This window comes from Corylus avellana, chromosome 6 (assembly GCF_965113065.1).
Source record: "Corylus avellana chromosome 6, dhCorAvel1.hap1.2, whole genome shotgun sequence".
Classification (NCBI taxonomy): Eukaryota; Viridiplantae; Streptophyta; class Magnoliopsida; order Fagales; family Betulaceae; genus Corylus; species Corylus avellana.
Window position 1 is genome coordinate 17,321,469 of NC_142495.1, and position 27,673 is coordinate 17,349,141.

Genomic DNA, 27,673 nt, shown 5'->3' on the forward strand with positions numbered 1-27,673 from the left:
TCCCAATTGGATTGGGAGACTGACTTCTGGTTTTCCTAGGGTTTCTAGGGTTTTTATGGTTCTCTTAATCCCTATATATAGGGCTCTAAACATTGTAAATAGACACATCGCTTCCTAGAGCTAGAAATCATAAATTTGTCTTTGGAGCTTAGAAGATCATGAGTGGCTAAACCCCTTCGTGGGGTGTTGATGTAACCCTATCCAAGCACAATGGTTTGATTGTATTTAATTTCTAGATTTTCAATTTATGCATGTTGATTGTATAACTATGAGAATTGCTACCTTTTGATTCTGTTCTTAATTATTAAATGCAATTGTTTTCAAATTCCAAAATAAATATTTGTGAAATTCTTCTCTTGTCTTAGAAAATATTTTACTTTTGTTGATCTCAAATCATTTTTGTTTTCTGTGATTATGAGGATGATTGTTATAGAATGGGTTTAATTGACATATAATCAATAGGATTTGATAGGCCATGCCTAGGGAAGACGGATTGTACTACACCCTAGTTTAGTGTAATTTAGGTAGACAGTCCGTGCCAACCGAAGATGGGTTACACTTATTCATTGATTGTATGTATCCTGTTAAAAAATTTGATAATTTATACCTAGGGAAAACGGGTCGTACCGCATCTTAGTGGTTGGGTGGACAATCCGTGCCAACCGAAGATAGATTATGCTTATTCTTTAATAAGGTAGTTTCTTATTTATTTATAACATGCATATAATGAAATTTATGAGATTAATTATGATTAGCCATTGTTGTATAGATAGAGGTGAAGTTAATACCCTACACTCTTTCTCTTATTTTAAATATTTTTTATTTTCATGCACTTTAGTTTTAAAGAAAATCAAATCAATTCTCTTTTTAATTAATTTAATTTTAATCTTTCGAATTTTGGTAATAAAACCTCTGCAGTCCTTGAGGTTCGACACCCTTAATATAGCCCTATCCTACGGGATTTGTTCTATTGCGAGTGGTAATTTTATAATTGATATTTTTGGTCACAAAAATACCACATCAGTAGTCACCATGTCGGATTGTAAATGGTTAGAACTGATGAAAATCGAAGTTACCACAGACGGCGCCAAACTGTTGATGACAGCTTTTGAGGAGTGACGTGGCATGAGGTCTGAGGAATCGTCTATCTACAAAAGAAGAAAAGAGTAGGATAAGAGCTGTCGGGGGTGTGCCGGCGGGGGATAGCTCCGATTCCTAAGTGAGTGAAATGTTTGAGAGTGTATAAGCACAATGAGAGCTTGAGAGAGAATTGTGATTACCAAATTATGAGTTGGAGCTTCCCTTTTATAGGCATCAGGTGGCAATTGGTACCCCATAATTCTTAGGCGAAGTGGATTGTGGGTTGTTGGTTAATCCACGACCATGAGATCGTGGAGTGTGTTAGTGGCGGGCTTGGCCATGCTTGTGTTGGACGTGGGCTCCCGAGTAATCCTCGGGTGCACGTGTCTCGGTTTAGCACTGATAGCTAGGCCATGTTCTAGTGAAGGTGGATGCTTTGTTTGGACGCCGGTGAATCCCACGTTCATCAATGAACGTGGGTTTGCTTTACTGGTCAAAGGATCATTGTACCCTCGGTCAAAAGACCACTATGCCCTTGATGGGCTAGCTGTGCTTTGGATTGGGCTGACTATGTCTCGGCTTGGGCCTGTGTAGGAGGCTTGCACATTGGACCTGGCCTAGAGCTGTTGGGCTTTGTAGTGGCCGATCCATGACCCTACAAAAGCTAATAAGACCCTTCAAACAATGAATCATATGGTTGGCGGGGATCTTTGTATAACACATTGCAGCAAGCAATAAATCCCCTATAGAAGTGGGTTTTTCCTTCTTTAGACCTAAAGCTAGGATGGTAGATTTGATCTCCCTTAAGAGCTTCCAAGTAACATCCGAGCCTATCATAAACCAAGCATCTTTAATAAAGTTAGTAGAAAAGCCATATGGACCTAAGGCTTTGCTGTTATTCCTAGAGAACAAGGTGCTCTTAGTCTCTTTATGAGTAGGATCCCTATCCATAGCTCTGCATGCCTTGATCCTCAGTTAACCAAGAAGTCAACAAACCTCGAACTCTGGCCATCCTCATAATATGCTCAACATCTACCTCTTTCCTCCCTTGATCATCCAACAAATGGCTAATTAATTGTGTTTTTAGAAGTTTTGACTTTCACCAATTTGTGAAAATAAGAAGTGTTTTGATTCCCCCAAGTTTAGCCAACTATTTATGGACTTATGTTTCAGAAAAGCCGTCTTAGCTAGAGCAATATTGGTAATGGTATACTCAGCAAGATACTCTTTAGCGCTAATAACACAACTAGCTTGCCCCCTAGAAGATGCAACTTCTTTTTGAGCTATATCCATTAAAACCCTCTCCCTAATACCTCCAAAAACTTCATGATTTTTTTGGCTTTGAAAACGTTCTTAAAATATATTAGTTTAGCATATAAATAGAACATAGGAGATCCTTCAACACTAATTTTCCAACCCTCATCCACCCACCTCAAAAATTCTTCATGCTTAAACCAAAACCCAAAATACTTAAAATGGTTTTGGTCCAAAATGCTTTACTTTACCAATGGAAATCATAGCCAGTGTGTTAATGCATTGATTTAATGACTAGGTTTACCAACTCTTATCAACTTAATCTTTTGGGATAAGTGGTGATTTAAGATGGTATGTGAGCCAAATGTCTTGAGTTCGAACATTGATTCCGTCAAATTTACCCCTCATTTCAATCAAATATTCTATGTGACGGGCCTCACCTATTAAAAGAGAGTTTGAACCCACACATGAGGAGTGTTAGAGTATTTGATTAAATGATTAGACTTATCTCATCCTATTAGTTTAAGCTTTGGAATAAGTGATGATTTAACACAGAGAATGGCTAGAAACCCCCCTATCATGGAATTTAAACTTAGTATGATCCACCAACTCCGGCCAATGGACATTGCACAAAACCCTATCCAATTTTCGAGCCACAAAAGCTTCCTCTTCCCTGTGATTATTCCAAGTGAAAGAGCACCCACCATAAGGAAGATCAAGCACTTCCACCCCATTTAAGCAAGAACCAAAATCATCTTCATAGCAATTAAGCTTCTTGCCATCTCCCCTTTTCAGCCACACTCCTAGCAACATTCAAATCTTTAGACAGCAGCTAATGACACTGCCCAAACTGATTATGAACATCCCTCAAATATTGCCACAACTCCCTACGCTCAATTATTAGATCCATATAGAAAATAATGAACCCATTTATAATCCCCTACACCAAACTAACATTACAATGTACATATATCTTAGGCAGAACTACTCAACTTGCTAACATTTTCAATTTTAGTATTCCAACATGTTCAGTATTTCCTAAGATGATGTTTATCATAATTATTGATAAAACCCCAACTTGAAAAATATGCTCCTTAATACAACCAAATTTATCTACTTCAACTTGGGTATGTACCAAACAAAACAAGTCAACCTTATATTTATTAAGAGCATTAGCAGAAGATGCTCTATATGTCATTCCATTCCTTATGTTTAACAAAAATTAAAAAAAAAAAATCACAAAAACCTACTCACATTAGATTCCTTACATTTAACCAACCCTTAAGGGTTGCTACAGTGTTTCCTAATGTGTAGGAAACCAAAAGTGATTTCCTATACATTATTTTAATATAAATACTTATCTTTCCTCTCTCCTCTTTCATCTTTATGTCTTTAATTGGAGATTGTATTCGGATTTTATAAAAAAGCGAGGGTATGTAGGAAACTTGTATTTTGTAAAGAAATAATATTTGAATGGTATAAATAAAAAGTAATGGAAGCTATTGTGAAATATATTTCATAGGGAAGCACAAAGTAGTTTTGTACCATAAACCTATGAAAAATCAAAAGGAAGCTGCTGCTAGTGCTCTAATAAATATTTTCACCTCATTTTGCTTAATGAGTAAGCTGCCTTTGCTTGCCTTGTCCCCTGACTCCCCTTGGTCCTTTTACTTTATCAAATTTAGAGGACCACTTTTCAAAGGAATCAAACATCAAACCCTCTATATTTTTTCTAGTTTAATTAAATATCATTTTTTCTATTAGTTTTGAACCAATCAAGACAGAGAAGAGTAAAGAATAATTTTAAAATATTATATACCTTTACCTTTTTGGCTCTTGAAAGATAGAAAACATGTCTTACAAAAATTAAATATAAAGTAGGGAAAAAGACTTGTTAAATGAGTGTTTTTATACGTTATAAATTTTTTAGAAAAAGCTACTTTAAAGAGTTTGGCTTAATTAAAATAGTAGCTAATACTACTATTTGAAAGGCTAAAGAGATGAATAGTAATAATAGGATCTATATATGTAGAAGCTGCTCCTCGTAAAAGACTCAGAGCTTGAGGGACCGAGGGTGAGAGACAATGGAAGCAGTCTCAGTACAATTGGTACCTATGTACGTGTGGCACACGAGAAAAGAAAATGTCGGTGCAGCTATCTTGTGGTTATGGCGATGGTTCATGTCAGACACTCTTCCTGAAACAGTGAAACCTGCTTTTGTTTACTCCTAAAACCTGCAACCAGTCCCTACAATTCCTGTAGCTATGTAGTACGTGTGGCACACGATAAAAGAAAAATGTCAGTGCATTCAAGAATTCAAGCGCTCTTATTTTTTTTGTTGGGTTTTGGAAAAATTCGAGAGAGGCCTTTGGAAATGGCAGATAACAGGAACCGCACTGCTCTACTTGTTATCGACATGCAGGTCCTCTTCTCTCCTGAATATTTCTCAAATTCGAATTCGCTTTTATATATATTTACTTTATTTATTTATTTGTTTGTTTGTAGAAAGATTTTATCCACGAAGACGGTCTGGCTTGCCTGAGCGGAGGCAGAGCTATTGTCCCCAATGTAATCAAAGCCGTCCAAGTCGCTAGGCAGCGTGGTTTTCTCATTGTTTGGGTACTTTCTTTCCCATTGCTTTCCTTTTTTCACTCCTTTTCTCTTTGCCTTTGTTTGTCCATTTTTTGTTTTCTTTTTTTTTTGAAAAGTTTAATGGGTTTGCTATAAACTCCGTCTTTTTTAAAGGTTGTTCGCGAGCATGACCCACAAGGGAGAGATGTTGAACTCTTCCGCCGCCACTTTTATGCTTCTGGGAAAGTGGGTCCAGCTGTTAAGGGAAGCGTGGCTGCGGAACTCGTTGATGGGCTGGTGATTAAAGAAGAGGACTATAAATTGGTGAAGACGCGCTTCAGTGCCTTCTTTGATACAAACCTCCATTCTCTTCTTCAGGGTGCTGGAATCAATAACTTGGTTATCACTGGTTGGTAAATTGTTTGAATCTGGAGAATGCTGTTTATCGTTGTTTTTGCTGCTGCATGTTTTATATTGAATCTCTGTTTCTAGGCGTTCAAACTCCAAATTGCGTCAGACAGACTGTCTATGATGCACTAGCATTGGATTATCCATCTGTTACCGTTATTGCTGATGCCACAGCTGCTGCGACACCTGATGTACAAGTTGGTATGTATTTTTCATTTGTTTCTTTTTGTAAGAGGTTGTTATATTTTGGTTGAAACTGACATGAAATCTTTGAATCTTCTGAACCTGCAGCCAACATTTTTGACATGAAGAATGTCGGAGTCGCGACCCCAACATTACAGGAATGGTGCGAGTCGAATGCTTGATCTCTCTCATAATTGTCGCCCTGCCTCAACTTCCGTGGTTCTACTCTTGCTTGTGAAATGGGATTTCTCTTTGCTATCCTTCACTTCAACTACTGTATTGTACTATTGCACGTGTAAAACCAACTTATTATTTACCTCTCATGTTCCTGCTTCCGATCCTCAAACCTTCGTATTTGAGAGGGACGGATTGTGATGCACCTCTACTACTGCTTCTTAAGAATAGGCCCCCTCTTCCAAAGTTCTTAAGGGTATCTCTTGCCCACCTTTAGGGGTGAGCAGATTAACCGTTTAGTGCCTACCAACTATAACCGAATTGACATTAATCGCATACAGCTAAAAGTTGGTTGGTAATCAGTTAAAGATTTTTATACCAATATTGGTTTAGTTCGGTTAATCAGTATAAATATTTTTTTATGGTTAACCGAATTAATCGATAAGTAACCGATAATAAATATTTTTTTAGTGGAATGATAATTATGAGGGCATTAGCTAGGTTTTTTTTAGTAGAACATATTAGTTGTAGATTCTAGGACCAATTTATTAATAGAATATATGTATGGTAGATTTTTATTGTGTTAATTAATGGGTCCATTAAAAATTTGTTTGGTTCAATAAGCTATTTTAGCTCAATAAATTCTTTTCGAAATGTAATCGGTGAATTAAATGATTTAATTGACAATTTCGGCTAACCGAACCGAAAATAGCTCTACCAAATCGAACCGATACCCACTAATCCTAACCTACCTTTGACTGCAAGCAATCAACATTAGGACTCCATTGATTCTATTCTGCCAAAAAGTATGACCGTTGGGGATTATTATTGAGTGAGGCCGTTTCCTTTTTTTTTTTTTTCTCAAATAATAATGCCCGGAGCAGTACTAGATTGCAATATAACTAAGAATCTATCAAAAGCTTACAAATTTCATAGAGTCGTAGAAAAATCCTCAACATCCAGGATGAAGACCCTGTACCAAAAATACAAAAAATACCTAAAATTTATTCGATTCAACTCATCAGGTAGGTGTTCTTCTAGGTAGGATGAACATCGAGCAATTCATCAATGGTCTATCTCCTGGGTGGGCCCTAGTGCACCATAGTCCAAAATCGGGTTGTCTATTAAACAGAGTTTTGTTTCACATGGAAAAATAAAATTTAAATTCATGACTTAGTGAGTAGTCATATCTGAAACATATTAATATGAAGTGAATCCAATATTTTAAAAAGAAAAAACATAAATAAATTACATAGAACATCATGCGATAGAGTTTCTAATATAACAACACATAATGAAAAACGTGTTTTTACCCCAAATAATCACTTATGACCTGTTTGGGATTGCGTTTGAAGCTTATGCTTTTAACATTCAAGAAGTCTATTTGAAGAAAAAAGTACTCGTTTTGGTAAAAAAATTAAAAGAGCTTTTAAATGTTCAGAAAGCTTAAAAATGACCAAAACGCACTTTTAGCAAAAGCTTAAAAATGAAGCTTTTGCCCAAAAACTCTTTTTGACTTAAAAGCTTTATTTATCAAACGCAATTCTGAATAGGCTCTCAGACGAGGTGAATAGTATAGGGGGATATGACATAAACAAGTACTGCACAACCGAAGATAAAATTTCCAAACCAAGACCAAAGATTATGATGAACATGTGAAGAACTATACTAGTTTAATATGAACAACAAGAACATGATTACTAAAAATTATGAGAGAGAATTGTTTTGATGAACTTAACCAAAACAGAGCTGCGTATGTCTATTTTTATTGATGTGAATGGAGTACCTTGAAAAGGTAAGATACAATGTTTAAGGAAACAGAATCAGACCTATACTACCAAATACAACTCAAGATGTAAAGAGAATATACAAAAGGAAAAATATAAGACATAAGTGGTAGAGTAATAATTGTGTGTGAGTCACGCAGGGGAAGATCACAATCTGACACAATCTGATTCTTGAGAAATCTTGGACAGCTGCTGGTATGAGTCTGGAAGGAATATCGTGTGGTACATGAATGGGAAGTCTTATGTTTGTGATGCACGGCTTCATGCTTGGGAGTCACGTACTGATTCTTGGCTCTTCTCGGAGAGGCTCGTGTCCTCTATGAGCTTAACACCCTCCGGCAAACTGATGAGGGGAACCACCTTCAGTTCGAAAAGTAAATAATTGAACCGTGAAGCAGTATGGCCCTTAGCAAAAATGTTAGCAACCTGTTCAATAGTAGATATATAATGTAACTGGATATCACGATTAGTCACTTTTTCCCGAATAAATTGAAAGTCTACCTCATTGTGCTTCATGCGAGCATGAAACACAGGGTTAGAAGCCAATGACAAGGCACAAGAATTATCACACTAGAGACGTGGAGGATCATAAAGAGAAATGCGCAGCTCCTTGAGGAGCATTCAAACCCAAAATAACTTAGCTGTGGCAAGGGCCATGGAGCGATATTCCGCCTCTGTGCTGGATCGAGAGACCGTGTATTGCTTCTTAGCGCACCAAGAGATAAGATTGGATCCAAGAAAAATACCATAGCTAGTTGTGGAGCATCTGTCATCCGGGTTGCCTGCCCAATCCGAGTCACAATAGGCATGGAGGTTAATGCTACCTTCGCAATAAAAAAGACCAAAACCAACGGATCCTTTTAAATAATACAAGACCCGTTTTGTTGTAGTCTAATGTGTGCCAAATATTGCATATTTGGACCCTTTAATTTACTTAAGTTAATCCTTTAGCTGTGTTATTATCTGATGTGCTGTGTTAGTTTTGTGTTTTTAGCATTTTGTAGGTCATTGAAGAAAAACAACATTTTGGAAGAAAACATATTTTGAGAAGACCTAGATGGTGTGGTTAAGTTTAACTAAATCTAAGAAATGGTTAAATCGGATTAAAGATCAGATTGGATTAAAGTTCAAATTGGATAAAATTTCGGATTGGATTCAAATTCAGATTCTCCATACTTCTCAGTATTTTCATCATAACTTTTCGCTCAATTATTGGATTGAAGTGATTCAAGTGGCATTGGAAAGATAACTCAAAATAATACAATTTATTGTGAAATAGGATTTTCCTAATTCGGATGTTTACTATTCCAAAATCATCCTGCAATGAATGGATACAAACCTGGACGAATTTTATTCGATTTCAACTTGTAAAACCCAAAGTTTTAGGCCTATAAATAGGGAATTATCAAATTAATTGAGGGAGGCTACGAATTTCAAGTTTGTAGAGGAGAAGAAGAAAGTTTAAGGTTTTCCTAGCTTTTGGATCTTAACTTTGTGATTCTTATTTGTAAGTACTCAATTTTACATTATGAATTCAATTAATCTTGTTTTGTCTTTCAATAACATGAGAGGCTAAACCTTCAACTAAGGTTGAAGATGAAGCCTCACTTATGATTAGTAACTTTGTTCCATGTATGTAATATTTCCCAATTTAAAGGTTTAATTGCTCTATTGTTTTACTTCTAATTAATTGGATTGAATAATTCTTGGATATCTTTTGCGATTCAATGATACACTTGATGATTTAAGATTATTCAATACAATTGATTGCTTGATTTTCTTTGTTAAAAATTGAATTTTCCCTGTGATTTATTCTCTAGATACAATTGATGTTTTGATAAAGATTTGATATTTTCTTGTGATTTACGAATACAATTAATGATTTAATCGAATATTGGATTTCTTTTGTGATTTGGGTTATGAATGGATACATGGAATCTTTTGATTAATTCTTTGAAGCAATAGTAAAACAAACTTAAGATTTATGTGTAAGAACTTTGGGGAATATTATAGATCATTAAATTATGTTGTTATGAATTTGTAAGTGTGGATTCTGAAACTTTAGTGCTTCATCAGAAGATTTCAATTACTTTAAATTGCTCATGCTTTTGCTTTTTCATTCAAACAAAAAAATCTCTTAAAAATTGGAACTAGATTAGGGTTTAATTAATTTAGATTTTAAATTTTTTTTCAAGAATACAATTCCCTGTGGGTTCGACCTCGCACTTGCGAGTTAAATAAATTTGCACAAAACAGTCCAATGGGCAGTGGTGGGATGGTGCATGTGTTGACACAATTGGTTCACAGAGTAAGCAAGGTAAGGTTTTGTAAGAGTGGCATATTGTAATGCACCCACGACATGGCGATAGTCAGCCAGATCAAGAAGAGGAGCACCATCAAACCGAGACATCTTGGAACCTGCCAGACAAGGAGCAGCATAGGGCTTGGCTTCATCCATTTTAACAAGACGGAGGAAGTCCACAACATACTTGGACTGACGAAGATGGAGACCAGCAGCTGTGCGGATTGCTTGAATGCCCAAAAAATAATGGAGGGAGTCGAGATCCTTCATGGCAAAGTCTGCTTGGAGTTGGTTGATCAACCAAGTAACGGAGTAATAGGGATGTCTTCAATCTTCACCTTGTCAAGATCAATTGAGTGTGTCGGATCCTTAGCCCAAGCTCGGAAGGTTTTGAAGCCCAGAATAAGCCCATCAGCCCAGGCAGAGTTTCAAGTCCATGAGGCAAAGGACAACTGGCACAAATAATTGGCAGCTTGGGTCTTGGCTTCCTTTAGCTGAGCCATCACCTAGACGTGCTTGCCCTTGAAGAATTTAAGTTTCTCCTCGGCGACAACCTTGGCTTTAGTCGCCTTCACCACTAAGGCTTTCTGAACTGCGACCTCAGCCTGGGCCAATTTCAGCTGATCTGAGTCCCCACATGCATTTCCTTCAGTTGGCTCAGATCCTCCCTAATGATGTAGTTGTCCTCCTGAAGTTGGTTCACTACAGCTCGGAGACCTTCAAGCTCAATCAACAACTCATTGGCCTTAGATTCAGCTCTTGCCCTAGCCGTAGCAGTCTCTAAGGCCTCAGCTTGCATCATAGACTGTTGTCGACCCGAGAGAAGCAGCTCCTCATCTTACCTAGCCACAGTTTCTTTCAGCTTGGCATTCTCGGCTTCCGACTCGACAACCTCGTCTTTGAGACTTTTTGTCTCGGTAGCCGAGTCTGAGGCCACCTTTCGGAAGTAGCAGTACAAGACGAACGACGTCATGATGCTCTATAACAAAATGTGATCAGTATATATATAAGAGAAAAAATGAGAAAGGTAATATACTCACAAAAAGTTGGAAGAAAATCATCAGCTCAGTCATGCTTTGGGTTTTTGTATCGTTAGGCTCTCATGGGGAATTAAATCTACCAAGGCTTGGAAAGGGTTGCCCTTTAGGTCACCACTGAAATTAGCAAGGGGCCCGCCAACAGTCCAATCCACCCCTTGAGGCCTTATTAGTAAATCGAAAGAGGACAAGGCCTCGGCAGCAGAAGCCTTCTCGGCACAAGAAAGTGTTAGCATCTGAGCCTTAGCAGGTTTCGAAGCCTGAGCTATGGGCTCATCCTCAGCAATAGGAGATAGAGGCCGAGGCCCTATCCCTTCCTCTGCCGCTGCAGTATACCCCTCGGCCCTTTCACTCTCCATCCCTACAGAGCTCTCCGAGTGTTCCTCTAGCTCTATCTCATCCAAGAAGTGTTGGATGTTTGTGCCAAGGGTTGAAATGACGCGGACTCGATGGGGGATTGGGGTCCCGGCAACAACACCAGCCGAGACTAAGGGAGTCAGCAAGATGGACTCGTTTGTGAGGAAGTCCTAACCTTCTGCTACTAGTTTTACCAAGGGCTTAGGACCGGTCCTCCTTCTAGCGGCCAAGAAGCTGGCAAATTGATCCTGTACCTTTGTCTCCGCCGCCTTCACCAGTCTCCTCTTTTTCAATTGAGAAGCCTTAGGCTCCTCGGGCTCATCTACCAACTTCAAAACCCTGGCTACTCGAGGAGGAGGAGTGCTGGGTTTTTTGGCCTTAGCATCCATCTTTAGAGGCCTCGAGGTTCGAAGTTGTGGAGCCGTAGTTTGGTCCCGTCCCCCACTTATTTTAAAGGCCCACCTGTATGAAGTGGAAAATTCTTCTATTTTGGCAACTCCACCACCTTACTCTTGCCTTTATCAAGTATGGGTTTTCGGGGGGTAGCCCGTCGAGTATTTGCTGCTGGAGGGTCTGAGGTGACAAGCTTTGGGTCCTAGATAAAATCAAAAGCAAGTCTTTTCTTTGTTCCACCAGCTCCTCCCTCAAGGGTTTCAAGGCCTTTTCCTTCAGAGCCCGCCTTAATTAGTTTGGTGTAGCTCATCAGACTCCCATGCTTCCGAGCCCACGCCAAAACTTTGTTCACACGGCTCATCGTCAGTTAGGCTTGGTTCTTTAGCCGTATTTCCCGCAGGAACACATGTTTCCTGAAGCACTCTCGAACCTTCGGCAACTTCAGTGGGATAGAACTCCCATTGACCCATAGCAAAAAAGTATTTACTCTTCCACCCGTGGTTGCTGGAATATTTGTCGTCCATATGGATGAACTTCCCCCATCGAGACTGGAAGTTGTACAGGCCTTCACACTTTGGGTTCTTTTGGAGCCGGTATACCCATAAAAATTCTCATGCAGAGAGAAACTGCCTTGGTCCAAGAGCCATGGGCCAAAGCATGAGGCAGGCATAGAACAACCTCCATCCGTTGGGCACAATCTGATGTGTAGCCAAGTTCATAGGCTTAGCAGCTCTCGTACTACCCGTGGGAAGGGCAATTGGCAACTGGCACGAAACATGGTCTCGTACAGACAGACTTTGTGCGCATCAGCATGGACAATGGCACCCATCTATTCGTCGTCGAACCGAAGCTTCACCGACTTGGGAATCAAACATTCTTTCTGGATCCTGACCTCATCAGCCTTGGTTAATTCTGGCCGCCAGAAGGCTGGGTAAGTATTGCCACCGAGACCATCTGAGCCCCATCCCTCGTCACCAGACATGGTCGTGGAAAGAAAGAAAAGGAAAAAGAGGAAGAAGAAAACTCTCGGAGAATGAAGGAAACTCAGAAGTGGAAACTCTTAATAGAAAATAAAGAAAGTGAAGCAAAAAGAGAAGAAACCACCTTTATAAAGGATCGCCTCGGAAACATGCCCATTAAATGCTCCGAGAGGGGCGCGCCTCTGCAGCCGACATGTGGAGGTACTCGAGTACCTGACTTGATGAGTTGACAGGGTCTGGGGAATACCAACCGACGCCGCCTCAAATTTTGAAATTCAAAATTTTCAGAAAATTTTCTGGCCTTAATCGTCTCGGACATTTTCATGCAGAGACGGGACTTGGAAGATCATTAGTCGTCTCAAACATTTTCATGCAGAGACAGGCCTCGGAAGACAGACCCATTCCTTCAAACATGAAATTTCCATAGTCATACAGACATGGAAATTGGGGGTAACTGTTGGGTCATAGATCAACCCATTAAATGCTCGGCAATCCTCGGGCCCAATCTTAAGCATGGAAAGGTCCAAGCCTAGTAAGGTTTCGGGTAACCAGGCCCCGAATCCCTAGCTACTAAGACCTATAGATCTGAGACCCATAAGACCCGAGACCTTTGAAGCCAAGACCGTTAAGTCCGAGACTAACTCAGGACACACAGGTCTCGGTAGCAAGAATAACTCGGATATCTTGGGAGATACAACTATTAATAGATAAGCAATCTTATCCATACAATAGCTATCACATCTATTTAAAATACAAATCAGATATGTTATCCAATGATCGCATACAAATATTCAAATCAAGTGGTACATATAACCACAAAATCCTACGATCTAAATCTCCTAAGATCTCGTTAAGGATAACTACTCAAATCTCTTGTTAGCAACTGCATCGCAGAAACTCAGGGAAGAGTAAGTCATTGGTTAGGGGACTACCATTACTTCATGCCTATAAAAGATGGATCACTTCTTCACATTTGGGTAAGAGCAACTTTGGCTCTTAAACTTTCCTTTGTTGCTTATACTCTCTCTCTCTCAAATTCTGACTTGGGCATTGGAGTGTCTCCGCCGGCTCACCCCGGTCTCTTTAATCCTTCTCTTTTTCTTTGTTGTGCACTCAAAGCTCTTGAGTGTTAGTCGACTTGGACTCGGCAGGTGTGCCACGTCAACAGCAGAAAAATTGTGCTTCAACAGATACCATATAAAATATAGAAAAAGGGAAAGAAATTTTTGTAAAGAGAAAGAAGAAGAGAACACAAAGGACTACATCTTTATTCAATGATTTTCATTGTCACAAGAGAAGATAATATATAGACTAATGAAGAGAAATATTGATAAGTGCCAAATGTGGCATATTTGGACCCCTTTATTTATATTAGTTAATCCTTTAGTTGTGTCGTTATTTAATATTTTGTGTTAGTTTTGTGTTTTTAGTGTTTTGTAGGTCATTAAAGAAAAACTACAGCTTTAAAGGGAAAAATACAAAGTTTGGAAGAAAGCATACTTTGAGAAGACCTAGATGATGTGGTTAAGTTTAACCAAATCCAAGAAAAAGGTTAAATCAGATTAAATTGGATAAAAGATCAGATTGGATAAGATTTCGGATCGGATTCAAATTCAGATTCTGTACACATCTCAGTATTTTGACCATAACTTTCCGCTCAAGCTAACTCAAAATCCCACAATTCGTTGTGAAATAGGATTTTCCTAATTCGGACGATTACTATGCCAAAATCGCCCCGCAATAAAAGGACACAAATCTGGACGAATCCTATTCCGATTTCAGACTTCTATTTTGACCGGGAGATAGACCTTTGAATTATCTAGGTTTAATAGGGCTTCTAGGACTTCCCTAAGTTTATAAATAGACTTCTTTGCATTCAAGAAAAGATAGACAGTTCTAGAGACTAGTTTTGGGATACAATTTTGGAGACAGAATGTAATCCACAGCTTTTCTTTTAGTTTATTTTTTCTTTAGTTTATGTTTTATTTTTATGTGGAGCTAATTCACAACTAAGGTTGAGGATGAAGCCTCACCGATGAAGAACATCAATACTTTCATGTAAGTCTTTATTTATCTGATTTTATTGAGTTTAATATTTCAATTGTTTTACTTCTTTTCAATGTGTGGAGTGATTCTTGAATATCTTTTGTGATTCAAGGATACACTTGATGATTTAAGATAATTTTACATAATTGATTGCTTGATTTTATATGTCTAAATAATTGGATATCCCTTGTGATTTGTTCTATGGATACATTTGGTGTTTCAATTAAGATTGGATATCTTTTGTGATTTACGGATACATCTGATGATTTAATTGACATTGGATTCCTTTTGTGATTTGTGCAATGAATGAATACATGGGATGGTTTTGATTAATTGTTTGAAGTACAGTAAAACATATTTAAAATTTTAATTGTGAGAACTTCAGATTAATATTGATAAACATGGAAGTATGTTGTTATGATTCGATGAGTGTGAATTCCCAAACCTTAGTCTTTTATCTCTTAGTTTATTTTAATTAATTTATGTTTGTCTTTTAATTTCAAAAATCAAAATTCATAACCTTTTTGGAACTAGGTTAGGATTTAGTTAGTTTAGATTTAAATTGCTCTTTCAAAAATACAATTCTCTGTGGGTTCGACCTCGCACTTGCAATCCATTAAACTACAATCGATTCGTGCACTTGTGAGTTAAATAAATTTGCACAACAAATATATTCCATAAATCATGGAGTAAAATATTGAGTAAGCATGAAACATGGGGAGGAAATCAAGGGATTATAATTTTATCCTTTAACATCCTCCCCACTAGACACCACTCCCCTTTTTCCGGTAAATCTGCGATCTCCCTCTCCTGAATATTAATTCCTTCCTTCTCTCCCTCAGTGGGAGAGATTCTTTCACACAAAGCCTCCAGCTCTTCCGCCATCACGATCCCTCCTTCTTTCTTCCACGTACTATCCTCCTCCATCGATCACTGGTTGGAGACTAGCATCGTCATCCCTAGTTTTCCTCAGAGAGCCCTAGAGAGCCGAGTATTAGATATTTCTGACGCTACACCAAAAATTATTACTGCCGAGCCTACTTTTGTATGAATTAAACCATTAAATTTTGCATATCATTAAAGTTTAAATTATGCCATGAATTAGACCATGTAATTATGAAATTCATTAGCTTGTATGGTTTCCTTTAGAACGCTTTGATTCAATTTTTACTAAGCTAACTAGGCCCAATATCAAAGGCCAACGCATTTAAGCCCAAAACCTGGGTTAACTCACATATTAAGCCCACGCCCTAAGGTAAGGGTGTTATTGCTATTGGGTAGCGGTGGCAAAACGGGATGGTGTATTAAGTTTGGGTTGACTTGCTTGGCCCGCCAATCAGATTAGGTCATGAACCTGACCCGTCTAATAAACGAATCAAACATGTCAACCCAAATGACCCCAATAACCCAAACCTAAGGGATTTTTTTTTAGGTTTACCATTATTATTGGCTATTTACTTAAAAAAACTAATATATATATATATATAAATGAGTGAACCCGTGGGTTGATATGACCCGACACGTTTATTAAACGGGTGACTCGAACTTGTTTAACATAAACCATAATCCTAAAAATATGTGTTATGTTCATGTCGAATTCCCAGGTTAAATTCCCAGCCCTACTGTTGAGGGTAACTCCAAAGCCATGGTGGTGGACTGGTGGTGTTGTTTTCGATCTTCAACAAAAATTAAGAGAGAGATCGAGAGAACAAAAATTGAGAATTTGAGAAAGAAGTAGAAAAACCAAATTTGGTTGGTTTTGGAGCTCAAAATTACCGATAAGAAGTTTTTCATTCATGCCTATGGCTTAGTTGCTCGAGTGGGCAAATTTTTTATTTTATTTTTGAAACTTTATTTAAATACTTGAAATTTTTGCGCTTTTTTAATCATTCCCCTGAATTTTAAAATTTCTTAATTTAAGTGTATTCAACTTTAAAAAGTTTGCAATGTCACTCATATTGTTAGCATTTGGGTTAAATTAGACGAATTATAGGTGAAATGTCCACTGTATTAGACCTCTATATTTAAAAATTATTTTATTTTAAATAATAATAAAAGAACGTAGAATCCATGGCTTAGGTATCGGTCAGCCCAACAACATTTTTTTTTTTTGTTTAATTTTTAAATAGGGTGTTTTGGGTATTTTGACATCATCAGTTAGAATTTAACAAAAAATCTTAATAGAAGAGTAACATTGTAAACTTTTTGAAGTTTGATATACTAAATTGAAAGTTTTTTAAGTTTTAAAAAATCTGTACTTAAAGATATATAAAAAGTGGGAATGGCTTTCAAATAGTAAATTTTCTTTTGCACTTGGAATTTACTATTTTATCCTTACTTTTTGTTCTTCATGATTTAGTTAGATAAGGTTATTTTTGTCTTTTGACATTACTTTAGATTGCAAAACTACTAATTTACACTTTCTGAATCTAATGAATTTAAAAAGTTGTTTGGATATTTTTGTCTTTTACATTTAAATTACCATTTTGCCCTCTGAGTAGGTAAAGAGCCAAACTTTGAGAGATAGATTTTTTGGTCTTTTATGAAGGAAGCTTCAGGAATGGGTTTCTGGCAAGATTCAGATTCAGAAGGATTAATGGCGATTCAGAAGGAATGGGCAAGAAAGAAGAGCGATTTTTTTTTTTTTTTTTTTTTTTTTTTTTTTTTTTTTTCAGTTGCAAAAGTGTGCAGAAGTCAAAAACAAAATCTACCGAAACCGATTTTGTATTCAAAGAAGGAATGGAGGAGAAAGGAGTAAAAAAAAAAAAAACAACCTGGAACGATTTGGATTTAGAGAAGAAATGGAGGAGAAAAGGCAAAGCAATTTTTTTTTTTTTTTTTTTTTTTTTAATTTCTTGTCAACCTCTTTGTTGCTACAGAGAAAGAGTATAAGAGTACGAAAAAAATCTGCCAAAAAATCCATCAATTTACTCTCACTTCCCCTCCTATTTCTTTGTTAATTTCTTCCTCTCTTTGTCTAGAACAGAGAGAAAGATCAAGAGAGACAAGCGGAGAGTGAGATGCTGAGATAGAGGGAGAAGCTGAGAAACAAACTAAAATAGCTATTGCTGGATACTGCTTCCTCAGGTTAGTGATTGGGTATTGCTATTGCCTTTTTTTTTTTGTGCGTGTGTGGGGGAAGTTGATTTAGTAGTAAAGTATTGACCTTTGGATGATTGGTTTCTTTCTATGATTTTTAACAAGTTTGGGTATGATTTTTCCTGGGTGAAATTTGATGGTTGTGTTTGGTTGGAAATGTTCTTGGTTAAATCTCAACCTTTTTTTGTTTTCTATTTAATCCCAACCGTTGGGAGATTTAACAACACTAAGCACAAAATAGTGCTTAGTATCTCACCCTATCCCAATGCTTTCATCCTGATACTAGGGCTCTCCTTTCTTGATTGTGTTGGCTTGAGTTGATGAACTAAATTAACATCAATTTAAAATACATTTTTTACAAATTTCTTTTGTAAATTCATCTCGTGCTATGGGTTTATTATTTTTGAAAAATTGAACCCATGGTCTATTTTCTTTTATTGGAGTATTTTAAATTGAATCCATGGTTTATACCTTTTATTTATTTCATGGTCTCTTTTTTAGGTTAGAAAGAAATATAAGGAAAATATAGGAAATTGATGTGTAAATTTAACTTTGTCACCGCAATTTCTTCTAGTTTCTTCGTTCTACCATGATGCCATCACTGGCAATAACTTTGGAATTATTTGCAATGTTCGTAAAAAGTTACACTTACATGAAATATATAAATCTTGAAGCAACTCTTTGGAGGAAATCTGCTATAAACGTCAAAGTTGGATGCATAAGCAATTTTCTCTTGGCTTCTGTTTCTTCTTCCCCATTATTGGGATAAATAGTTCCAAATATTGCATAAATATCATTTCACTAATGGCATACCATGCAAGAATATTTATGAAAAAGAAAAATGGGTGGAAGAATGATGTCGATTTTAAATGCAAATTTGCCTTCTGACAATAGTCTAGCATATGGTGTTATTCATATATTTGTGTTTCTCACATGTGGAAATTGTAGGTCATTGTTTGTGAGGAAAATTTCCACGGGATTTCTGGCATGTCTTTCTTCACGCACTTTTGATCCCCCAGAGTGAGTTTTCTTCCTTCTGCTTCTTCTTTGCAAGCCCCAACACACTAATTCTTCCTTTCTCCGAATTAGAATACTCATAATTTGTTGATTATGTTTATAATTTAGAAGCAAGTTTCCCCTGTCAAGTTAAGAAAAAACTATAAATTTCAACTGATTGTGGTTTGCTACGTCTTAATTTTGATTTGTGAACACAGAACGTGATGACTTGATTTGGTCATATCATGAAATGTTGGAGAGGCCAAATAAAGATGGTTTTTGTTTGCTGTAAATGATCCCGTGTTGATTTATTTTGTGAGGACATGGTTTAAACCTTCATGACAGGTATATTTTTTTTTTGTCCCTATACTCACAAGTTTGTATAGAATATCTTACTTTTGGTGATATTACACTTCAACGTGATTTTATTTCCCATCATATAATTTATACCTCGGCTATTGTTCAACATTGGAACAGTTGTGAAGTTCATTCTATCTGCAACGTTTTCCAATATTGTAATATCTATATATAAGCTTTCAGCAATATATGATCTGGGATTTTTAGACACTTCATTACAAATTAAAAATATATTAACAGCAACGTGCACTGAGTAGTGGATGATGTTATTGTTTGTTGCTATGATGGATGATACTCTATGGCCTTATGTTTTCTTGTGGGAATATTGAGGTGTTAATTGTGCAGCGAAGAAAAATATCTTCCATTGCTAAATTATGCGAGCAATCTAAGAGTTTTTATGGCACAGTTTCTGTATGCCTTCCTCTTTATTTATATGCATGCTAACCTTGTCTAAAGTTTTTTCCCCTTTTTCTTTAAGATGGGGACCTGTATTAACATGGGGTTTTGATTTTGCAAAAAAGGGTGCTTGCACCTCCCTAAATGCCTATATGAGGGAAGAAAACACATGAGTAATTTCATTGGTTTTCTCTCAATTTGAAAAGTAGTAGTTTTTTTCTTTTCTTTTCTTTTTACCATATTCACGTGTGCTATTAAGTGCAATGATGGTATTTTTTCTTGTGAAAGCAGAGAATGAATTGGAGTTGGATTTCAAGAGCATATTGGGACAAAGTTCCGGTCATCCAGCTCGGAAAAAGGTTATTGCTTGTCAATATGTTTGTTTGCTTATACTTCTGCTACTCTTCTATGTACAATCTTTCTAGCCATGAATCGAAATCATTAATTAATGGCTTTTTCGTAATCCATGGAGAAAGAAGCGGCCTTGAATTTGGCTGTAGATTTTTTTGTTTTGTAAATCAGTGAAGCAACGTACGTACTAATGTAGCTTAGTTACATACCATGTATGTACAAAGTTCCTCCTTATCCAATTTGTTGTGACTCAGCATTCTTTTATGCAATCTTATAGTTTCATGGGATGGTCAATGTTGTATGTCAGGTTTACTTTGTAACAGAATTACAGGTTAATTACATAATTTTTCTATCAAAAAGAAAGATTTGATTGTTGATTAAAAATTAGTTGTGACATATGGTCATGTTTCGTGTGTAACTAATGATATTTGGTGCCTCGTTTTGGGTAAGGCGTAGTATTTGGTGCTACTGGTGCCAAAACTATTTTGTTATAAAATCAGGGATACTCTGATGGATTTATGCTCTTTAAACACTTTTCTACTCTCTTTTTTTTTTTTTTAATTAATATTTGTTTTTGTTTTGTTTGTTTCTTTTCTCTCACATAGATGGGTGGCATCCTTAGGTTTAATTTGAATTCATTTGGTATATCATATTTACTTAATTTTATAGTTTTTTTTTTTTAAAAAAAAAAAAAAATTCAATATATACTTTTCAATAATCTATATATTAAATATATTTTATAATATATGTATGGTATTAAAATTATAATGTTAACAATTATAATGATACATAACATAGAGAACCAAGCACGTGCATTGCACGTGCCATCCCAACTAGTAATTACAAAAGCGCTAAAAGTTTAAAAAATTAAGTAAAATTTTCTCAATTTTTTTTGCTGATGTGGCACTACCACGTCATCCTAGCATATGGGGTCGTAAAGGCATCAAATATATATTCTCTTTGACCAATAGTTACATTCCGAGAGATAACACCTTCTTTTCTATGAACCCCTGTTCTAGATTTTATTGAAACAACTGATTTAACCAACTAAATTGGCTGCTTCCTTCCTGTTTTTTTTTTTTTTTTTTTTTTTCTCCTGAGCACTTGGAAGTTGTTACCTTTCATTTAAACATTCTTCATATGCAACTGCACGATCTAACAATTAGTTGATGACTAATTAAAAAAAGAAAAAGAAAGTGATTAATTAAGATATACAGGTGAGGTGGCACATTAGCAGAAACCAAAAAACTTGGGAGTACAAGGTTGTTGAAATAGAGACAAAAAATTTAACGACCTTTGTTTTTTTTTTTTTTTTTTTTTGATCTGAAATGCATATCTTGAGCCGCCTATTGGCCCGCCCATCTTCGCCGTCCATTTCGGAGGGACAGATGGAGATGTGGTTACTATACCTATCTGTTTCCCCCTGGATTCTAGCTTCCTTTGACCTCCAACCTTAAACCTCAGCCATCCAATTCTCACTTTCAGACAAAAACACTAAAAAAAACAGTCCCCTTTTTTCCTTTTCTTTTTTTTGTCTTTTTTTTTTTTTTTTTTTTTTTTTTTTTTTTTTTTTTTTTGGTTCTTTGGGTATCACTACTATCCATTTCTCAATACATGCACCCCACGTTGTAGCAACACAATCTCAGGGAAGAAAAAAAAAAAAAAAAAAAAAAAAAACAACAACAACAACAACATCGAGAATCATTTGGTTCTGTTCCCATCTCTCTGTTGTGAGAAAAATAATAGGCAAAATTGCTCCTCCCTCTCCCACCCCGTCCATTAACAGGTCGAACAAATCTCATGTGTTCTACCTTGTTCATTCTGTGAAAGTTTTCCTTAGAAAATTAAAGATGGTTCGGGCACTGGAGGAAGAGCAAGAGAATTACAGGTCTAGATTGTTTCATTTCAGAGGGATGTATGAGAACGCAGGGGGGCATGCAAAGAGCATGAGCGTTGATAGTGGTGGTAGTGCCTTAGATGCCGTCGATGATGATGACAATGACAGGGAAGCAACCAGAAGTCAAGGGTCCAGATCTCTAAACGATCAACCATTGGAGAGACCAAATATTAATGTTTCTATATTCAAGAAAAACGATCAACCTCCTATTTCTCGGCTGGCCAGAGACGAATTAGCAGCTGGAGCCAAAGACAAGCACGTCTCCCCCTCATCAGGCAAGTCCGGTCCCCCATTAATTCTTTTTTGGATTTGGAAAAGAAAATTCAATCATTCATATATCATCATTTTTTTTTTTTTTTTAATTTTTTTATTGGGTTTGATTCAGATATGGAATTGATGAAGGAGAGATTTGCAAAATTGCTTCTGGGTGAGGATATGTCTGGTGGAGGAAAGGGTGTTTCATCAGCCTTGGCATTGTCAAATGCCATTACGAACCTTGCTGGTATGTTGAGATCTAATTAATGTTGTTGATATTTAATTAATGTTGTTGATCTATTTGTATTGCAATCCGCGCAGCTTCTGTGTTCGGTGAACAATGGCGTCTAGAGCCAATGTCGGCAGAAAGAAAAGCAAGGTGGAGAAAAGAAATCGATTGGCTCCTCTGCGTCTCCGATTACGTTGTTGAATTTGTTCCTTCTCAACAGAAATCCAAGGATGGAGGTAACATGGAGGTACCTACGCAACTCTCTCTCTCTCTCTCTCTCTCTCTCATATATATATATATATATATATATATACATATTTATGTTTTTTATGGTTTATCAACAGATAATGGTGACACGGCAACGAACTGATCTACACATGAACATCCCCGCCTTGCGAAAGCTTGATGCAATGCTTATTGTAAGACCATAATTATGAACATCAATGGTGTTTCTTCATCATCATGCTTAAAACAAACAATTACTACGTACAAAAGGATTATATATGCATGGTTTTAACGACGTCGTACCGTGTCTGTAGGATTGTCTGGATAACTTCAGAGACCAAAATGAATTCTGTTATGTGTCTAAAGATGCCGACGACTCAGAGAAAGGGAAAACCACGAGGAAAGATGACAAATGGTGGCTGCCTGCTCCTAAAGTTCCCCCAGCTGGTCTTTCCGAAATGTGTAGAAAATTTTTGCAATATCAGAAAGATTGCGTTAACCAAGTGCTTAAAGCAGCCATGGCCATTAATGCTCAAGTTCTCTCCGAAATGGAGATCCCCGAAAACTATATTGAATCCCTTCCCAAGGTAAGCCCATTTTGTAGACCAAAAGTGTAACACGTTTTTAAAACTCACGATTTCAAAAGCTAAACTAAGGTTTTACCCGTATTTTTTAAAATCGCACGTTTTTAAATCGTAAACTCAAATGAAATTCATGCGAATGTTGTGTATAAATTGTAGTGCCATCACCTTCTAACTCTTTCTTTGGCTATGTATGGCAGAACGGGAGGGCAAGCCTTGGGGACTCCATTTATAGGAGTATTACAGTAGAATTCTTTGATCCTGACCAGTTTCTCTCCACCATGGACTTATCATCGGAGCACAAAATCCTAGACCTGAAGAACAGAATTGAGGCTTCCATAGTGATTTGGAAGAGGAAGATGAACCAAAAAGATGGAAAATCTGCTTGGGGTTCAGCTGTGAGCTTGGAGAAGAGAGAACTCTTTGAAGAGAGAGCTGAGACCATTTTACTCATCCTCAAGCACCGCTTTCCTGGAATTCCTCAATCTTCGCTAGACATTAGCAAAATCCAATACAATCGGGTACTTACAATTATATCGTTAAATTACCACTTATCTTAAAAGCAAACTCAACACGTAGAGTATTTAATTGAAATTGAGGATAAATTATAGAGTCCAAATTCAAGCAAATTCAGAACCTTTCACTCCGATACAATACAAATAAGAAACCTTTTTCTAATCTGTAACTTTTTTGCAATGGCAGTTCAATGATGATCTTAGCAACAGAGATGGTTATTAACACAAAGAAACACACAACTTCTAGTGTTATGTTTCAAGGATTATACCCTTCTTTTTTTTTCTTTTTTTTTTTTTTCATATTCTAAGAAATTCTGTAAGGAATTCCTCTTGGCTTGGCAGGATGTTGGGCAGGCTGTTCTGGAGAGTTATTCAAGAATACTAGAAAGCTTGGCCTTCACAGTTCTGTCCCGTGTAGACGATGTACTCTACGCTGACTGTCTCGCTCAGAATCCATTACATTCTGTGTGTGCAAGGAACCTTCTAAGAGAATCATCAGGAATTACAGATTCAGAAATGTTTGCAAGTCCTAGCGAAGAAAACAATTTTGTGGAGACAGCCGGCTCAATGACATTGTCAGATTTCATGGGTTGGGGTGTGGATCAAGGCAGTGCTGAATCATCAAATGACATAACAGAATTTTCCGATGAAGCATCCAAAGATGGTGAGGGGAGCCAACATCATATGCAGAAACTTTCCAACATTGTCACCAATAAGAAGAGTTCCTATCTTGAGAGCTTGGGTGGTTTGAGAAGTCCAACAGCACGCCATTGAAACCAAAAAATATATAACCAACAACAATCACAGGGAGAGGGAAAGAGCTCTAGAGAGAGACAACATAAATGTAAAAGACTCCAGATGTAGATTTTCAGATCCATTTGGGGCAATCTTTGAGTTGTGATTATCTGTATTCATTCTATTCATTCCTTTTGTAAATAGGGAAGAATGAATAAAACTAATTGGGCTTGAAGCTTTTTTTTTTTTCTTCCTGTACTAGAAGTCAAGTTGAAGTCTGACAGCTACTTAAATATGATTTGTTGACCATCTCAGCTGGTGTGCATGTTCCAGATCCATGTCCTACTCGCTAGTTTGGTAAGTAGTACCTTTAATTGTAGCCGCTTTTTTTTGTGTGAAAAAACTGAGTAAAAACAGCATCCATTTTGTCTTTAGAAATAGTAAAACACCTGGCTGATGGTTTAACTACTTAGAAGACCATTTATGTTTACGATTTCAAAACATGTGGCTGATGGTTCAACTACTTAGAAGACCATTTATGTTTACGATTTCAAAACATGCGATTTGAAAGTAGTATTTTTAAAATGCAGTTACGCGTTTAGTAAAATCAAAGTTTAACCTTTTGAATCGTGTATTTTTAAAAACACAATTCCCTTGGTTGCGATTTGAAAATGAATATTTTTCTAAGTTTTTAAATTACAATTTTTTTAAGCATACTCCAAAATAATACATTTTCTACGATTTGGTTTAAAATCGCATATTCAATCTACAAGAATATAGTACCAAACGCACTCTAAGAGTAGGTATTGGACTGATAAGGACTCATAACTCTCTCTAATTATGTTTGGACTTCTTAAAAGGAAAATATTCAGTATGGAAACAGTCCTTTGAAGCACAACAAGACTATACAGATTTCACTGGTTGGCCCCTAACATATCTAAAAAGAAGCTTGTGCCATTTGCACTCACATTGAGCAATTTTACAAGCTCCAGGGGAGGAGAGGCAATACATCCCTTACGATTACTTACAAGGTTAACAGATCGAAAATGAGATGATTAAAGTATCAAAATCAAACAATCATAAATTCAGAGCTAATAAGAGCAATGCAACAAATTGTACCCGAAATAAATACCATTTGAAGAGTTTGCCAAGGGTCTTAGGTACACTTTAGACATGCTTAATTACATGATCAAAAATGAAAATAAGTTTCATATAATGAAAAGCTTGAAAGAAAAGGATCTGAAAGCAAATTAGATCTTGCCACGTGGGCCAAGCTTTGGTGGAAGTTGAGGGCCCTTCACAATTGGTAGGATGTCACCTGAGGCAGTGGAACTGAGGTATGCAAGAGTGGATCCTCCTCCCAATATCAAGAACTTGAGCAATAATCCCCTCTTGGTGAATGGAGCTGCAAATGTCTCAAAGAACTTGCTCTGCCAATATTCCATATACAACAACAACAAGCAAACAATTTTGTGATGCTCATCAGAAACAAACAATCTCCATCTCAGCTTCAACATATTTTAGCCATTCCCACACCATAAATGATAATCCCATCACACCTTTTATTACTTTTAACATTATCCTAAGTTGCAACACAATATAACAAGTGCTCTTAATTTCTATGACCAATTCTATTTGATTCCATGACCATAAGCATAACATTTTACTATTTCAAACAGTCAAGTGTTCTCTTTACTGCATAAATGATTTTGCAGATCTTTCATAGAATCATATATATATAGTTTTTGTTAAAGTAAAAAGGAGTGACAAACCTGAAGAGAGTTGTAGGGAGAAGGGGCATCTGAGCCATACAAGTCCCACTGTCCAGTGGTGTTCCCCAAGTCCTCCAAATCAAAATAGACACTCTTGTCGCCATACTTTGCCACCACAGCACCAGCCCTATCCATCCAATACCAACACTCAACAAGCATAATTAAGCTAAAGGCATTTTGTGGCAGTTGCATGCATAAGCTAAAAGGTACCTGAAACTTTTGGTCCTTAGGCTCTGGCGAGTGGGCTTGACAGAGAGCTTTGTTCCAGTTAGGGAGCTTCCACCAAGGCCCTTGATGGTGGCTGGTTGCACAGCAGCTAAGGTTGCTAGAGAAGCCATGGCCTTTGTTCCGGAGCAATTAAGCAGCCTTTTTTTTTTTTTTTTTCTCTGTTTTTGTTGGGTGGAATTTTAGCAAGGGATGTTGGGGGTTTTTGATCTTTTGCATGGATCTTGGCTTGCCACGTGGCGAACAGGGTTTTCTCAAGAGGATTTGGATCTTCATTTTGGTGATGCCACATGGATGAGCGCTGGATAAGCCTATCCACTTATGATCTCTCTGAATTATATGGCCGTAGTTTCCAAACAAAAAAAAAAGAAAAAAGAATAAGATATAAAAATGTATTTACAAAAAAAAAAAAATGTAAATTAAACACAAGGTTTTAAGAGTATCGTTTGTTTTTCCATTAGTTGATTAATTGATGTCGAGTATTTTAATTCATTTCTTATATTTATCATTTAAAAATATATATATCTTAGTAATTTAAATATTGCTTAATATTACAAATGATATATATATATATATATATAAAGCAATATAGAGAACGGGGCGGGACTACATAGGAATTAAGAGTAACAAATAAAAGGGAATTACAATGAACAAAATCAAAAACAAAATGAAGCAGCCCATTTTGATGAAAAAATTGAGAAGATGAGTAATATCCCTAATGATAGGCTGGATCCTCAAATAATATTGGAATTGTTAATAGTTAGGATTGTGTCGAGAGAATTACCTTCTAATAAAAGAGGATATTATACCAGAGAAGAGGCGGTGTCTTTGTGAACTCATTTTCCTTTCTCTTCTCTTATTTTCATTCAACATCTTTTCAAAAATACCTTTTAAACGGTTTACTCTCGCAAAAGTTAACATCTTATTTTACTTTTAGATTATATCAATAATTTTTTAGTACTATTCAAACAAAAAATTCATGTTAAAATGGTTTACCAAACACATCCTAATCTTATGGTCAAGAGAGTTGCAAAAGCTTAGAGCATCCTCAAAAGGCTCTCTAAAATCCACTTTTAACCAAAATTTGATAAAATTTCACAAAAAAACTTGCTCTATCATGCTTTCTATTCCATTTTAGAACTTGTCAAACAGTTCCCAAAGTATGGATAACAAAATCATTTCTACACTTCATTTTTTTATTTTTAATGTTTTTATATTTCTCTTCTCTCTCTCCGTCACAAGCTCTCCCTTGGCACTGGGAAACTGGCCAATGTGAACCACTTGCTGGCCACCTGCTCCCTTGGCATTGGCAGTGCTGGGCCACTGGCTTATAAGTGAAGTTCCTAATTTGATGAGTTTTGTTGTTTGGGTTTTGTTTGATGCGTTAATGTTCGGTGTAATTTGAGTGTTGGCTGAAATTGAAGTGATTTTGATGTTTTAGTTTTAAATCTTGTGGGCATTTTTTGGT

General features: G+C 36.7%; 3 protein-coding genes and 1 long non-coding RNA gene across 4 annotated transcripts; 3 read left to right on the forward strand and 1 right to left on the reverse strand.

The window, feature by feature from the left end:
• The first annotated feature begins 4,441 nt into the window (after window positions 1–4,441).
• LOC132187687 (putative inactive nicotinamidase At3g16190) lies at window positions 4,442–5,812 on the forward strand. The gene is made up of 5 exons (XM_059602082.2): window positions 4,442–4,756; window positions 4,840–4,953; window positions 5,080–5,314; window positions 5,398–5,514; window positions 5,605–5,812. Exons 1-5 carry the CDS (start codon window positions 4,631–4,633, stop codon window positions 5,676–5,678), a joined length of 666 nt encoding a protein of 221 aa, XP_059458065.2. The 5' UTR covers window positions 4,442–4,630; the 3' UTR covers window positions 5,679–5,812.
• A 12,806-nt stretch (window positions 5,813–18,618) lies between these two features.
• LOC132188853 (uncharacterized) lies at window positions 18,619–20,263 on the forward strand. The gene is made up of 3 exons (XR_009440926.2): window positions 18,619–18,691; window positions 18,886–19,012; window positions 19,712–20,263. It is a non-coding gene; the product is annotated as an uncharacterized LOC132188853 (long non-coding RNA).
• A 1,290-nt stretch (window positions 20,264–21,553) lies between these two features.
• LOC132187777 (rop guanine nucleotide exchange factor 12-like) lies at window positions 21,554–24,423 on the forward strand. The gene is made up of 7 exons (XM_088517434.1): window positions 21,554–21,952; window positions 22,054–22,170; window positions 22,245–22,399; window positions 22,497–22,571; window positions 22,692–22,964; window positions 23,159–23,479; window positions 23,816–24,423. Exons 1-7 carry the CDS (start codon window positions 21,622–21,624, stop codon window positions 24,245–24,247), a joined length of 1,704 nt encoding a protein of 567 aa, XP_088373560.1. The 5' UTR covers window positions 21,554–21,621; the 3' UTR covers window positions 24,248–24,423.
• Window positions 24,424–25,312: 889 nt separating this feature from the next.
• On the reverse strand, window positions 25,313–26,378 carry PSAH2 (photosystem I subunit H2). Its single transcript, XM_059601808.2, has 3 exons — window positions 26,191–26,378; window positions 25,981–26,107; window positions 25,313–25,638 (listed from the first exon to the last, which is right to left on the reverse strand). The coding sequence occupies exons 1-3, from the start codon at window positions 26,316–26,318 to the stop codon at window positions 25,459–25,461; spliced, it is 435 nt and encodes a 144-aa protein (XP_059457791.1). The 5' UTR covers window positions 26,319–26,378; the 3' UTR covers window positions 25,313–25,458.
• Between the last annotated feature and the right edge of the window lie 1,295 nt (window positions 26,379–27,673).

Coding starts and splice junctions, on each gene's coding strand:
- LOC132187687 (XM_059602082.2), top strand. CDS start 4,631: ATGTCAGTGCATTCAAGAATTCAAGCGCTCTTATTTTTTTTGTTGGGT. Junction 4,954..5,079: donor GTGGTTTTCTCATTGTTTGG/GTACTTTCTTTC, acceptor TCTTTTTTAAAG/GTTGTTCGCGAGCATGACCC. Junction 5,315..5,397: donor CAATAACTTGGTTATCACTG/GTTGGTAAATTG, acceptor CTCTGTTTCTAG/GCGTTCAAACTCCAAATTGC.
- LOC132187777 (XM_088517434.1), top strand. CDS start 21,622: ATGGTTCGGGCACTGGAGGAAGAGCAAGAGAATTACAGGTCTAGATTG. Junction 22,572..22,691: donor AGCTTGATGCAATGCTTATT/GTAAGACCATAA, acceptor CCGTGTCTGTAG/GATTGTCTGGATAACTTCAG. Junction 22,965..23,158: donor ATATTGAATCCCTTCCCAAG/GTAAGCCCATTT, acceptor TATGTATGGCAG/AACGGGAGGGCAAGCCTTGG.
- PSAH2 (XM_059601808.2), bottom strand. CDS start 26,318: ATGGCTTCTCTAGCAACCTTAGCTGCTGTGCAACCAGCCACCATCAAG. Junction 26,108..26,190: donor CTAAGGACCAAAAGTTTCAG/GTACCTTTTAGC, acceptor TTGGATGGATAG/GGCTGGTGCTGTGGTGGCAA. Junction 25,639..25,980: donor CTCCCTACAACTCTCTTCAG/GTTTGTCACTCC, acceptor GAATATTGGCAG/AGCAAGTTCTTTGAGACATT.